At 31.2% G+C, this 13,552-nt stretch overlaps 1 protein-coding gene across 1 annotated transcript in view; it reads right to left on the bottom strand.

The window, feature by feature from the left end:
* Nucleotides 1-13,304, bottom strand: part of LOC108567884 (hemicentin-2-like) — a 104,942-nt gene extending 91,638 nt beyond the window's left edge. Inside the window, exon 1 of the mRNA XM_017928600.1 lies at nucleotides 13,002-13,304. Within this exon, the coding sequence (XP_017784089.1) occupies nucleotides 13,002-13,119 (118 nt within the window). The 5' untranslated portion in view covers nucleotides 13,120-13,304. The remainder of the gene's footprint in view (nucleotides 1-13,001) is intronic.
* Nucleotides 13,305-13,552: the final 248 nt, after the last annotated feature.

Raw genomic sequence — 13,552 nt, 5'->3', positions numbered from 1 at the left:
CAGGGCAGCTTAGAAATTTGCAGCTTATAATTGCGGTATACAATATATCGTAGCTTAATCCTGCTTTTTCTTTCCATTAATTATATTTCCCGCATATCCATGAAGCGCATTCAATTACCAGTATGTAAAAATACAATCATTATAGCACAAACTTGGAAAATAGCAATATGTTACATGAGTTGATTTAATTATAACATGTTTATGAGCTTTTATCAACTCCAGAATTTAATATATAGTTAAAAAAAACTTTTAAATTTTCCTCAATTAAAAGTTTTGCAACAAATATTTAATATAAATTTTAAAAGAATAGTTGAATTTAATTTTATATATAACATATATTCTGCGGATACTGCTATAGTATAGTTTGGCATATTATTTACCAGTAGTAATATTAGTAGTAGTATTTTACTAATATAAGAATAATACATAGATAACTTAATATAATTAAGATATTTCCTGGCGAGGATGGCTTGGATATACGAAGCGCAGATATATTTTAGATCAAAAGCAGTGAGTTTGTATTTAAATATGCGAACTGAAGATGGAAAAGCCTTAACGTCAGTTACATATGTATGTGCTGTGCGTTTTGCATATTTATAAAGGTTGCACTTATATTGTGGCTATATCGTATTAGGGACCCTGGAAACCATCAAAAGAAACTCAGCTTTCAGGTAATGTTGCCGTCTGCGCTCTCGCCTTTCCCGCGCCTTCATCCCGCCTGGAAATTTGTTTTCCTTCACGTGCATTAACATATGCGAGATTCGGTTATGTCCATATACATACGAAATACAAATATGTATTACCATCCCGTAACCGCAACCCCTGCTCAAGGATAAAGCAAAGGACGCATGTTTTCAATTACTTAATACAAATGTATTACGCTATACTTTATGCCTTCTTTTATAGAGTAAAAACAAGAACAAAGGAATATTCAAAGTTCACCTCATCCTATAGTTTATATTGATTATATAAATGATCTGAATGAAATAACTTATTTCAATTTCGCAAAGATACACAAACTTTGTCTAAAGAATATATTATTTTCAAATATATGTAACGCTACATGCATTTATAGAACTGTGCTTATCAAAGGTCACACATGGCTGTAAGGCAAATTAGAAACAAATTAGAGAAGCAATTAGTATAAATTGTATAATGAGGGTTGTGCTCTGTCGATATTTATGATTTAATTATTACAAGCCGAGCGCTATTTCGGACCTTAGTTGCATATTTATATCGCCCCAACGGTGTAATTTTCTTAAATCCGCTCGTGCAAATTACACACGGAACGAGCCTCCTGTTCGAGCATTAAAACGCACCTTTATTGAGAACTAAAGCTCCCCATGAAATGTTATTATTATTCATATGTTCCCGAAGCAAATCAATACCTAACCCCATAATAACATCTATACAAACTCATGCACTATTCACTATTGCGATTTTAGTATTTTGCAAATGTATATTATTTCTCATTTTGGGAAACCGTTGAATCGATTTCCATATACGTGATTATCTTCTTACTAAATAATTTGCTTTGAAATACCACCAACTCTTCTATCTAGATTAAAAGATGAAGTATATTATTAATGATTGATATCTCTTGTTGGATAATAACAATGGAGAATCGTAACGATGAAATCAATATTGAATCTATAATGCAAAGAAACTCATAAACATTACTGACATTTCATTGCATGAAGCTATATATAAACGAAGAAAAAATAACTTTCTTTGTGACTGCAATTTCTGTTGCACTACAATAGGTGACAGCTGTTTCAGCGAAAATGGAAATTCGTAATATTCTGCAAGGTGTTCTACTTTGAATGGAATATTATGTAAAAATCTATTCTTCACTTAAGATTTTCACTTCTTCTAATATTTTCAAATTAGATTACATTAGATTAATTTTATTGTTATTATTATGAAATGTTTTTGAATAGATATATTAAATGATCCTCACTCTATTGTTTTCTATTACTTAGTGCGTTAGCATATTAACTTACTTGCAGTATTTGCATTAGAACGAGTAGAAAATGAGTGGAATAATCATAATAAATGATTTCATAAGGTATTAGAAATGCTTATTTTCTATCATATGATATAATATTAATTAAATGTGATGTATTATAAATAAACATGATGTCGAGTCTAAAATAAATGCAATTCATTGGAAAAAATTCCGATCTATCCTTATAAAGTATCGACTGCTACGTTTCGTGACAGGATATTTGACTAATAGCGAAGAACCTCATTCGAAATAAATCGTTAAGTGAGTCGTTATTTAAGTGCATGTACTCCACATGGAGTTCTCGAGAAATTCGATGGATGCTCGGATATCTCAGTCATCGATTCTTCTGGAGCCATTAAAGGCAATCGTGAAGGAAATAAAAGGACCAACGAAGGGCTATTAAAAGTGAAATAATGTGCCATATCGCGCGGTCCGTGTGCCAAGAATAATGCAGACCCCGGACGAACGGTTTCATCCAATTCGCACACAGATATATCGAGGCACGAGGAATATATTAAATTATATGTATTAGTCGCTTTATTGCCGATTTATGTGTCGACCTTTAGGATTAATTAAAAACCATTACAATGTTGTCGCGGACAAATTACAGACTTGGCACGTTGCACAGAAACATATTAATTAAATTGCATTGTGCTGTATGCAAACTGCATTGTTTTGTCGCACGTTTCCGACGATAATACGATTATATTATTGATAATTTACATAGAAAAAGGTAAATAAAACTGGGTTGCCCTGCAATTCCAACGCAGATCCCACTCTCATTCTTCCATGTCTTCTGTTTGCCTTCGTGATAACGTACCTCGCATTAAGGTGCATTCAACGTATAATTCCCTTAAGGATACTATTGCAACACAAAACATTGAAGTGTACTACTGTTAATTGCTCAGCTTGAAGTTTGCTTACATTTCATTACTTCCAACAAATAATATTGAATCATAAAACTATATTTTTCTACATTTTGATCATATTGTGCATTCATAATCTATAAAACAATATCGTTAATAATATTAGTCATTGTCTGAATCTTGCCATGATTTATTTTTACATCTTGTAAAATCCTAATTGCTTAATTTCGTTAAGACAATCGATTTAGAGCTACGTTATGTAATACAAATTGTTCATCATTACGAAGGGATTAAAACTAATTGCTCAATTGAAATGCGTTCTCGATAATAAAATACGTATAATAAAAATAATGGGTGTGTCTCAGTTAGCTTTTAAACTGAATTTGTCATATATCAATTGTATTTATAGCACATGCAACATACATATAATATAAATCGATAGAATTCTAATCCGAAGATTAACAATATTTATTTGTTTGCGTTTTATCGGACATTTGCAGTATTTCATAATAGATTGTAGCGTATTGCGTTATATTGATATTTTTGTAGTAAATAAATATAGTTAAATAAATACAGAATCATTATATTTTATATAATTTTACATCTAGATGTAGGAGCATTTATTAGTTTACAAATTTTGTAAAGTTTGTGTAGATGTGAAACATAGCAAAATTATTAATATTAAACGCATCTCTTAAATATTGGTATAACATATCTTATACAAGTTAGTCATGGATGATGCATACAGGAAGTGGAACGCAAAACGGGAGGATATTAAAAAACGTCCAGGTGTGCATTAAATTAAATCTTGTGGGGTGCACAAAAGGAATCCTTTCTGAGGTGGCAAAATCAACTCGCCTCTCGTATAATTTCCTTCGGCACTTCACGACCAGAGAATAAATGGCGGTCCCCCAGGAGCTCCGTTAGTGGGTTGGGCCGATGGTCTGAGGCGAGAAGGGGCTTTTCATAAATTTCATCCAGGGCTGCTTTCCATTCCCCGAGAAAATGTAATTGAGTTAAATGTAATTTCCACTTTCTTCTAAAAATTTAAGATAACTTAATCCTATATATCCTATACACACATATATATACATATATATTAAAAGAGATATTCATAAATCGTTGTGTCGTAATTAAGCCAATAATATACTATATATCACGTTAAGTTATTAGGTGTATTACGAGGAGCTAGTGTGTATTTTATTTTCGAAACCAATATTAACTAAATGACACACATGCACTCGCGACCGACGCCATAGCAGGCGTCCCCCCAATATTTCATGAACAGTGATATATAGGATGCCAAGTCATTACGCACCCCTTCCAACCCCTACATACTTTCATATAGCAAAAGCTTTATTATATGGAGAGAAAAATAATAATATTAAGGAGAGCAGCAGCTTTCTCTCCCACCTCGTGCATTTTGTCCCTCTTATTTTCGTTCCCCTTGTTTCCTTTCTTATATACATTTTTTTTGAACGCACATAATCAACCTCCGTCATCCTGTATCGTCTTCTGCTATCTCATATTTACGTACAGTTGTTCGTGATAAATGGTAATACTTATTACATGTTTGTAATGATTTATTAGTTCTACTTTTTATCAGCCTGAAACAGCGAAGAACGTTGCGACTGATATGCCCTTTACACCTACCTCAAAATAAACGACTCAACAATTTGCCATAGCCCGTACGCAATTCCAACAAAATAATCTTCTTACGATTTCTCAAATGCAAATAAGTATCATGTGTAATAGAAATAGTCCCCGGAATAACATCCGATAAACTATCGTCTTTAGGTATTAACTAAATTTAACATTATTTAAATTCAGAATACAAAATCAGTTGTCTTAAATAAAAAATTATAAATTGATCACTTTTTTGTACTGTTAATTTTTCTGCGGTTTTAACAGCATCGATTAGTACGGTTTCAAACAATCCGAGATCGGACAATATTCACGAACTATTTCTTGTAATCTGTTTACTGTTTAATAATATTAATTGTAATGTGATCGGAAATGCAATCTACTATTTGTGATAAATACGTGAATCAAAACATAAATTTCGCGCTAATACAATAATGCAAATTGCTTTTCTGTTGTTCTATTGTTGATAATTAATAAATCAATTTAATTATTACGTGTGATTGAAATGAACAATTATAATAGGTATTCAAATGATTTGCTTGAAGGAAGATTTATTATTCAGAGTTGTTAGTATTATGAACACCGGTCACGTCGGAGATTCGGAACAGTGTATTTGCGGCTTATTTAGCGGCTAATGGTGAGCGTGCGGGGGTGTTTTTGGAAAAATGAATAATTTCAAGCGGTGACCGTTAGTTGTGGATGTGGATGGAAAAGGGAGAGCCGAGCGCACGCTTAGGGTCCAAAAACCGTCCTTAATTATGTTAGAGGACATGAAGGGACGGCAGACTCATCATTAATTCACGCTCTCGGCTTTATTTATTCTAAATATTTTATTGGGAGTTACAACCATATAGACATTTAATGGTTTATTAAAGCATTCATATTGAATCATAATCTGGAAGGAACTGAACCAAATCATATAAGAACCATTTTAATTATTATGATTTCCATTTAATTATGAAGTAAATTATAAACAGAAAAAAAAAACATATTTTCATAATTTTGATTATATCAATGTTTGTTTAAATCTACATTTTACTGGAAATCATAGAAGAGTTAAGATACCTATGGTCAATAGAATTTCTGGCACTTGATCTTTATTTTAACTGTTAGAATATATATTATTATGTTTAGTTAATTGAATAACTTTTGTAATTTGCTACATACATAGTATTGAGTATTAATAATCAGTTCTAAACAAATTGTCCTTTTAAGCTCGAAAGTCAATATATAGTGTATATAAGACATTAATTAATAACCATGTAGAAAAATATAATTTATTCGATTCATTGCAGAATTAATTATACGTTGGGCTGTTTTTACTGAAATAAATTTTCTATAGGATAAACAAATGGGATTTTCTGTCATATTAATACCCATATGTGTTATAGAGTCACGAGAAAAAAAATGTATCCAGTGTAAATATAATATCGCAGTAAGCTCCCCCAAATGTAACATTAGTCCCGTCAATTTATTAACGTCACCCTGGGTCCCGCATTTATAAAATTAAAATATTATATCCAAATCAATACTTATTAATCACAGTCATATATCACATATGTTTTATCCATATTTTATATAGAATTTTACCTAAGCACACATTTCCATATTTACATTTAACGCTCCAAACCTTTATTATAAATGCATAATATTTAATTGTTTATTGGATTGGTCATGTTTTGCAAATATTTGCATATTTTTGTACGTTTAAATGAACTTTTAATAACTGCTTGATACAATATGTTATTTACTTTTTTGTCCAACTCTTTGCTTATTTCACATCATAGATAGAGAATGTTATCCAACATTTATTTGCATTATTATTTAATTAATTTGTATTTTTCTTTAATAAAATCAAATTAATAAGTATTTATAAATCCAATCATAATTATATCTGCCCAAAAATCTTATTATAATAAAATATGTTAAATAAATGTTGCATGAGATAAATGATGAACAATTTTATTGAAATGTTAATAATCCAAACGAATATGTATACTAGGTGTTCAAAGTAATTGGTAAATTTGCTAATTCATCCTGATTATATGAATCGGACAGAGGTCTACACAAATATAGTGTAGTCGATCCGGCAATTGCATTTTACTCTAAATGAGTCTTGCGGAATGAGACGGGGTTATTTTGCCATGTGCATTTCCTGAGGTAAAATATATTACTCATTTATCAAAACCTTAAGACGAATTTCTCGAGGTACGCCATCAATCAAAGCCGGATCCGTTTCCGCAATTAACGGATTAATGCAAGAGAATTGTTATAAACATTAGCAATTTCTGCGGATGATCCAAAAAGCATTCACTTTAATTACGGATGCCGACAGTGTTGCAATTTATCATGTTAGCACCTCGCTCTTTTAAATCAAATAGTAATACATCATGTAGGGAAAGGAGCACAGATCGCACGTGAGTTCTAGGGCGCATATCATTTTACTTCTTCTTCTTTTGTCCTACGTATTGCTGCTAATGTATGATTATTTAACACGTATGTACTACGGATGGGTCAAAATGACTCACCTTATATTTATTATCATTATCATTCTATTGTATTTTAATTGTGGGGGTTGAAATACTATTTTGTTGATACAAATACAACACACTAATAATGTGAATGCAAATACAAAAATATCTGATATCATGCATTTCTATAAAGACTATTTTATTTTTAAAGACTGTATTTGTCCGTAGTAATTATGGGTTAAAATGTTAGTTTGGTAAGTAAAACAATTGAAACCACAGTTCGAGAACGAGTGTCAATTTTAGACAATAAAATAGATTTCAAAATATCATAATAATTGGATTATAGAATTTTTATAATTGGATTTAGATAACTCACATATTGTGTGCGATAAAATGCAATTGCTTGAATTATAGAGGATAGTGTGCAAAAAAAAAAGTATTAACCAAATCGATTTACATATCTAAATTCGCTAGTTCCGAAAGCTTGCATCCTGTAATCCTCGTTTAATTTCAGCACTTCCAGTAAACTGAGGCATACTAGGTAATTTTGGAGAACTTTAGACGCTTCAACTTAGTGGTCTAGCGTCATTTAATACATACATTAAAATTAGTATTATGTAACGTTAATAGTTCAATTAATATAATTAAATATAATAAAAATAAGTATCATGTGGTAGCAAAAATTATTATTCGTACAAGTGGTAAAGGTAAAAAAGTCATTATAAATACTAATGAAAAACAGATAATAATGTATATTCGAAGCAATTTGTAGATTAAGGACTGTGTTTTGTATGAAGAAATTGCATTTTTTCAATAACAATGAGCTTTTCGTTCAAATGTGGCAAACGAACGCACGCGACATTTAGATTCTGTCTTTATTAGCATTTCCTGCTTTTCGAAATTATATAAACAAGACTGAAATGGGTCGCAATTAAAACACAATAACAGGCGATTGAGGTCGAGACAGAAACTTTTAGTTTCTCCCTCGGAACAACCACACATACACACATACCCTCGGACTCCTCAGGATCATTAAAATAATACGTCTCTATTAAGGTTATCACCCCAAGATTACGGCGACGTTTTATTGCATTGTGACATGCTGTTATACATAGAATAAAATGTATATAATTTTGAAAGTGAACGAGCAAGGAGTTTCATAATTTTTAAAGACGTTTACTGATTCGAATATAAATTAATTTATTAATTATACCATTTTATAATTTATAGATTTATCAATAATAATTATTATTAATTAAGACTAATTATATTACATATATTTTAATGTAATTGATGGTCGAAAGAACAAATGCATCAGCATATAAATGTAATCTATAAACGTTAGATATCACAATACAATAAATGTCCTAAATTAAGTGACAATTTTACGCATGTTTATTAGATCAACTTTTTCAGACAAGTATACTTTTTATAATAATATAGTGTTCATTTTTGATAATATTGAACGTTCTAATTGTCAACATGTATGATCATATTCTCACTTCGAACTTATGAACAATTCGTTAATTCACTTTGAAATATACTAAGTTACTAATCGAATCTCTGAAATTGCTCGCCGCGGAATCGGTAGTAATGAAATTTCCGTGACCCATTTCTTAATGATATTCATCGGTTTTAGGTAGCAGCGACCGCAGAGAATTGTTTTAATCTAGTAGGATTTTCCAATTGAAAAAATTCTAATTGAATGGATTAACATTCGGGAGAACCGCCCTTGTTATGAAAAGGGAATACGAACTCGTAACAATGTTATTGTAGCAAATGCTGTTTTCGTAGCTATAAAACAAAGAATGTAAAAACGCAAACACCGGAGAATATAAAATAAACTGAAATTGCTGCATAGCGGAAACATTTATAACGGGCAGACTGTAAATCCAAATCATGTGGAATGAATCAAATAACATTCGATTTTGAAATGATTGCCTTAAGGCAATGCGCAACGCAACGGCCCATCATTTTTACAAAATTAATCAATGAAGCATACACTTTTTTACTTCTTCCTCCGGAATAAATTTACTTTCATATTTATTAATCAAATTCTATTATGCAATTGATTTTAATCCAGAATCAAATAACTCCGGTATTGTTCGCGACTGCACAATTGTATTACCATTTACTACACTATGATTTTAACGCTAGCATTTGTTGATAGTACACCGTAGTTATTTATACAATAAATTCAATCCACAACAATCTAGTACAAATTATCTTTGTGAGCCGTAACATGTCCAAATCAAATCCAATCCCTGTCTATACGTTAAAAGTTAATAAACTTAATCATGGTTCTGCTTTACTACCTTCAAATAATCAGAATAAAAGATTACCACATAAACTACACCGAAACTAAAATAGTGAAACGGGTTATCAGTTTGATTAATTCTTATCACGGTATCCCAAAACATTATTTTAAACCCAGGCGTATTTCTAAAAAACAGCAAAAGTTACGCAACGGATGGTAGTGTAAAACTAAAAATGAACATCTACAGCATTAAAAATGGAACAATAATTTATTAGATTCTTAGAAATATCGTTGCGGTAAGTTATAGCGTTATTATAATTTTCACATTAAATTACAATACGTCTACTTTCTTATATTTCCATTGTAAATCGCCACTTCTGATTGAATTGGCTGCAGACCGCGATAAACTGAAACTTTCCTAACAAACTGCGCCCTGATTTCGCTACGGATGCTGACGTTGTACGTTATATTAACGCAATTTAAAGCCCTAAAAAGTTTTGTTATTGTTCCAACGAATTTGCGTATAAAACAGGAATTTAACGCCGAGAATCTGCCAGAACATTAGTATTACGCGAGATATCGTCGACGTGCTAAAGAAACTACAATGGGGGATGATTTTAATGCAAATTAGTTGCGCAACATCGTCACTCACATGATGTTAAATATTTAAATAATAATTCAGTTTGCACTACTAATAATTTACAAGTTGTGTTTTATTATATAACATAGGTTTAAAAAAGTTATGCATTGATTATACTATGATATAGAAAATTGTGCAATGCGTTTCATAAATTATATTATTTTCAAATATAATCCACATTTCTAAGCTTGATTTTACTTTATATTATTAAGACAATTAAAGAATCATAACCGTTTCTTGTATTTTCTTATAGGATATATAAATAATATAAAGAATATTTTGGAATTAAACTGGAACAAACAAAGGAATTGCGAACAACTACGATATGCTCTTTAGGTATTTAAAGTGTGAATTCTAATTGCAGCTATTATAATCGAATGGCTAGTTTAATTAAATAAGGAGTGTGTACGGCTATCGGCTGGAAACTTTACAATCTCCTATTACATTATAGTTCTTTAACATTAGGTAATTAAACGGTTTATGTCTTCAGCAGCTGGCTTGGAATTAAAGATTAAATCAGCTCATACGTACGTACACATGAAAGTAGCTCCACCACGGAAGTAACCTCCTGTCAAATCAATATTAATAAACCGCGTTGTTCATTTTAATTAAAATTTTATTAATCCCGACTAGTAAAAAAAGAATGATAATTGAAACACAAAAAGCAACTTTTTATGGTGTAAAATGGTCCAGTAAATCGAATAGAACGCTACAACGGACATAAAAAAAACGTCAAAAACAAATATTTGTAAATGCCAATAGCATTTGTTGTATTTGAAATATAATTAATCATTTATATTTGTATGTATATTTGTATGTGCTTTGATTTCTCATTGTAAGTAATTTATAAAAACATTACATAGTGCGTTTCTAGTAACTCGGTATATCAAATTTCTTTAAATATCACATATCAAATATCCGATATTCTCCATAGTCTCCATAGATATAATATAAGATCAATTTAACAATAAGCCAACAACATAATACTGTATACAGTTTTATTTTTTTTTACCCAAATAATTACATATTCATTAACTTGCGGATAGTTAATTAATAGTCAAAGTAGTTTCAAAATAATAACTGAAGGCATAGATATGAGTTAAGTTATATTCTTTTTTGCAGAGAACAAAAAGATGTCTGCATCGGAATCAATAATAACACATGTTCCATAAACTGGTCGGTCAACTGTCTCCATATTTTCTATAGAGCCTGAAGGCGCTTGACATATGTTTTTGAGAGCAATAATGCGAAGTATACCCGGATAAAATATACCGCATGCGGACAGCGGAAGAGGTACTGCGAATTCCTGGATATAATCATTTTTGAGTGTTCACGGGTTTGTTGTCAAATATGATGGCAAACTATCTGCCGCATACCGACGTGACGTGGGAATATTGTCGGCTTCTGCGGCCTTGATCCTTTCATATTCGGTTATTAAATATTTTCCTTCGTCCAAAAGTGAATAGAGTGGCTATAATTTATATATGAATATTATATAATAGCACTATACTACATCATAAATAATATAAACAAGGTTTAAATGAAAATAACAGTATCATTAGCCATTTAGAATTTGACGATTGAAAGATAGTTAATCAATATGCAACATGAATAAAACCGAATGTAAATAATTTCTCGGTTGATAACATCACAAAGCGTACTATTATAAGATACTCACTTATATGTATTTACAGTGGAAATATATTCAAAAATACAAAAATGATGTAGCAGGCGCGCAATTCGGATCTTCTCTTCTCATCGTCACTCGTTATGCGAAACGTCGCTCGGTAAGAGAGTAATTTTTCTTACAAATCATTTTATTCGTTAAGCTAAACGCGCTTTATGCGAGGTGCTCGTTTAGCGAGGTTCCACTGTATTTGAGTATAAAGGAACATCAAATAATTATTTAATTGTGTAGACTCTAGATATTCATTATAAAATTACTCTTTCCTGTTAAAATGTCTTTACGTATTTTTAAATAAATTATTGAAGCAAAAAATATTATATAAACTTTACTGGAAATAGATTGCACGAAGTTCGAAAAGAAATGCGATAACGTAATTAATATAACGTTTCCCATCAAGTTTATTTGCTGTATAAAAAGGATTTGAACGCCAATTAAATATCTGAAAAGGGCGAATCTGAAAATACAGAATTTGAGAGCCCTTTTGATGAACGCTCGATGTTTGGTTTACGTTGAACCGAAGACGGCGAATAAGTAAATACTTCAGAAATAGTCATAACGCAAATAAGTGGCAAATATTGATTATTAAATCGTTTTTTTCTTAAATAACGAATAAGATGTTTCTGCTAATCAGCATAATTAAATATAACAAAAATATTTTTAATTAACGTCGCTAACAAATGTATGCTTTCAGTAGGTCCGCAATCGTCTGTGTAATATTTCTTAATTAAGGAAAAGGGAAGTCAACGAGTGTTTTTTTTCAATCTGATTCGTTTTATCTGAATATCTATAAAATACATATACATAATTAAAACAGAGAAATAAATGTTTTTATATTAATTTGATATAATTAACTACATTAATAACAATTTATTCCATACAAATAAATTCTAAAAAAAAATAAAATATAAAACTATCGCTTTTTTTTCAGAGTTAAGTATATTTAGTGCGATTTATTTTTGTATATATTAATTACTCGATTAGTCCATTTTCATGAATTCAAATAAATCTTTGTTAATATATTAAAAAATAGAGTCGTGAATGAGAATTTAAATTACATTTTTTGATAAATGGAATCTTATTGATAGGGTTTATCGTAAGCTTCACTAATTATTTCATCTAAGGTTATCAAAGTGTGAACGGTTTGCTTCAGATAAGATTATGTATTGAACGAAAAAAAAATATTAGCATTAAATAATAATGAGTTAAGGAAGATATGATCAGGATGGTTAATTAGGACGAGAAGTTTATGTCCAGTACGAAAAAATAAAGTTATGGCAGAAAGTGTAAGCGTAAGCCGATGCGATTTATCGGAAGCCATTCGCGGACCACTTAAGCCTAGCGAAAGCTTCAATTAGTTGGGAAAAGAGTGCGGATTAGAGCATGTGTATGTGCAGTTAATCAGGATAGCTCACTTAGGATAGGTCTTACCTGATTCCTCGTCATCGGGAGCGAAGGTTTGAGCAGTGCCCCCAAGGACCAGCATCGATAGAAGGACTAGCACAGCAACCATTACTCTCAAATAAACAATTTTCCACACCACTTGCATAATTGGAAACACTATTGGGATCACTTTGGTTTTAGCCAGTCTCAAAGTCCTGTATTTGAAAGTTTTGAAAAGTTGCCAGTTTCCTGAATGTTATATGTTGTATTAGTCGTGAAACGTAACGCGCGTATACTGAGTGGGCAACGAAAATCCACCCCCACACATAACCGAGTCAGTACTGACGCGACGCCGAGCTTTCTGCCTCAACAGGGAGGAGGAAATCCTTTTCCGTGAAAACTCCGACGCCTGCCGATGTTTTACGACTCGGGTTTCAGCACACCTGAAGACAACTTTAATCATCAATTTCGCGATATATAACAAGCACACCATAAGTTGTCTCACTATACTTTTAGCACTCGACACACCATAGGCAACCTGTTAGATATTCGCAGCAAAGCAGAGCTGAAGAATAAAAAAGTCTACACTATATATCTTA

The sequence above is a fragment of the Nicrophorus vespilloides genome, unplaced genomic scaffold (assembly GCF_001412225.1).
Source record: "Nicrophorus vespilloides isolate i.1.1-1 unplaced genomic scaffold, Nicve_v1.0, whole genome shotgun sequence".
Taxonomy (NCBI): domain Eukaryota; kingdom Metazoa; phylum Arthropoda; class Insecta; order Coleoptera; family Silphidae; genus Nicrophorus; species Nicrophorus vespilloides.
This window is presented reverse-complemented; position numbering and strand designations above follow the sequence as displayed.